The following is a 2500-nucleotide window of genomic DNA, read 5'->3' as shown; positions in this document are numbered from 1 at the left end:
ATGTACTACATTTTGCTGGAAAAGAAAATATCTAAATGGAATTTAAATGTTTAGGACAATAATAATAATAATAATAATAATAATAATAATAATAATAATAATAATAAAAAACAAGAAGAGAAAAAGAAAAGAAAAAGAAAAAGTAAAAGAAAGAAAGAAAATGATCATGGTAATTATGACAACAAAATCAATAAATATGAAACTGGAGACTACATCACCTACAAAATCATGTAATAAATATCATTAGCAAATAAGTGAGCCTGTAAAACACACCTCATGAAGGCTATGGACCACCGAGACAATATTGTAAAATATTGTAAGAGCATCCATCTCCTGCAGCTTCTCCTTATTGATAACATAGTGCTGTAGGTTGATAAGGTCGGCAGTTTGTGGACAGTAATCATGAGGAATGACACAGTCTAGGACCAGACAAACGCGACGTACAAGGCCTCCTGAGGCTACAACTGTTCCACCATTCTGCTCACGAGCCCCACATGCATAGTCCTGCAGCACAAGGAATTGGAAAAATAAATCTACACAACACAAAAATTTCAAGTGGTGAAAGAGATATTTAATACAGTATTTTATTCCATTACTATAGTCTAGGTTTTAACATTCATATCAAAAGAGTTCAAATGCAAGGAAGAAAAGAGATATGACAGTATACAATCTCTTTTTTCTTTCACTCTCTTTAATTTGGGAAAAACAGGAAGCTCAAATCCCATATAATGTTCCCTTATGAGAATATTTTGAATCTTCTTTTCCTCTACAAAGAATATCAATGCATAAACTGAACTGCTCACAAAAATCTAAAACAAAACTTTCTTTTATCAGCTCCTACAGCATTCATACCTGAAAGAGTCCATGGTGCTGAATGACACCCTTTTGACCCGAAAGCAAGGACAGCAAGGAGTGCTCCGTGTGCAAGAGCATCTTCCCTTGCCGATCATCCTGGGTTGCTTCACTGGGCTCTCTTACAGTCAAAATCTTCAATGTGTAGAAATCATCTGTATGGAAAATGAATATATCAAACACACCTTTCCTTAAAATTTCTATCTAAATAAGCATTTCATACAGATCATATGAGCACTTTTCTTCTTGACTTTATATCATCCTGAGAATGTAATTCAAGTCTGCCACGAACCAGTTTTCACTCGTCTTGCAAGACACTGCACAATAGAGCGAACTGGAGACGAGCCTTGCCTTGGCCCTAATAAGTAAGGACCTGCTCGACGAAGCTGACCCTTCGGTAATTGCTGGCCAGCCTGTGGTACTAAAAACACATTTATCTTAATTTGGGAGTTTGTCCTAAAGTGGACCAGACATTGAAGGAAGAAGAAGAAGAAGAAAAAGAAAAACCTAAATGCTTAATAATTTTGTAATTTCTTTCTTTGATCCTCTTATTGTTTTCATAGCTCCTGACCAACAGATATGTATTACTCCTATATTCGTATGTATGTTTTCTGATCTGGTAATTCTATGGAAAGGAAATCTTACAATATATATTTTTATGCTAACTTACCTCTTCCTGATAAATAGATGTGTTTTTCTTTATACTTTCTTTCAGCATCCCGGCTCATCAACCTATGATTAGTGTCACTTGTAACATCTAAAGACGCCACAGTCAGTGCTCCATCATCAAGGTCTTCTGGCGTGAGATTTTCTGGTATTTTTTTCCCCCAACCATTTCTACTCTTTGTGGATTTTCTGGAAGTCTGGTTGGTAGCTGAAGTGGATGATCCTGTTACATGAGGGCTGCTTTCTGAGTTGGGTGTGTTTGTGAGCGATACGTTTTCTGGAGATGGTGATGATGATGAGGATGACTGGGATGAGGAAGCTGCTAATAAGGAAGACACTGATGATGGTAACTGTACAGAGGAGACATTTTCTTGTGCATTTGTACCATCCTGACCTATGGACTCTGTTCTTAAACTTTCAGAGGAAATAGCATTAAAGGTTGTTTCAAATGTTTCAGATGTTGTTGCTGTTGACGGGGCTGGAAGGGAATTTATTGAGTGCAGAGCCAAGCAAAGTGGTTCTATAGAATTTTGTGCTTGATTCTCTCCTCCAACAGAATATGTTGATGGTACAACACCTACTGAATCATTGGACGATTCAGATGAAGAATCTGATGACAGTATAAGTAGCTGCAGGTGGTTTAAATCAGAAGATACAGATGGTGGCAGGCTATCATTTTTACTTGATGAACTAGATTCTGATGAACTGTAAGCTAGTAAAGAGGTTGATGCCCTAGGAACCATATCTGACACTGAAGAATCAGATGAAGAAGCTGGTGAGTCCTGTGATCCAGACGTCACACTGGATCTGGGCAAGGGCTGAATACAAACCTGTTCTGATGTACCTGTATCAGTTAATGTAGTACCCAATACATTAGCAGAGGTAGAGGTTATTGGCACAGTTGTAGCTGATGTTTCCCTTTCTGCTGAAGGTAATTCATTATCTACAGTTGAAATACTGGATTTGGCTGAACTAGTAGCTA

At 37.4% G+C, this 2500-nt stretch overlaps 1 protein-coding gene across 1 annotated transcript in view; it reads right to left on the bottom strand.

The window, feature by feature from the left end:
• Nucleotides 1–2500, bottom strand: part of LOC113811247 (uncharacterized) — a 17355-nt gene that overhangs the window by 8558 nt on the left and 6297 nt on the right. The window contains exons 3-7 of the mRNA XM_027362941.2: nucleotides 1523–2500; nucleotides 1145–1273; nucleotides 853–1007; nucleotides 274–504; nucleotides 1–15 (exon numbers count right to left, since the gene is read on the bottom strand). The exon at nucleotides 1–15 is cut by the window's left edge and continues 169 nt beyond it; the exon at nucleotides 1523–2500 is cut by the window's right edge and continues 1247 nt beyond it. Of these exons, the coding sequence (XP_027218742.2) occupies nucleotides 1–15; nucleotides 274–504; nucleotides 853–1007; nucleotides 1145–1273; nucleotides 1523–2500 (1508 nt within the window). The remainder of the gene's footprint in view (nucleotides 16–273; nucleotides 505–852; nucleotides 1008–1144; nucleotides 1274–1522) is intronic.

The sequence above is a fragment of the Penaeus vannamei genome, chromosome 24, assembly GCF_042767895.1.
Source record: "Penaeus vannamei isolate JL-2024 chromosome 24, ASM4276789v1, whole genome shotgun sequence".
Taxonomy (NCBI): Eukaryota; Metazoa; Arthropoda; class Malacostraca; order Decapoda; family Penaeidae; genus Penaeus; species Penaeus vannamei.
The sequence above is the reverse complement of the archived record's forward strand: the minus strand, read 5'-3'. Positions and strand labels throughout refer to the sequence as shown.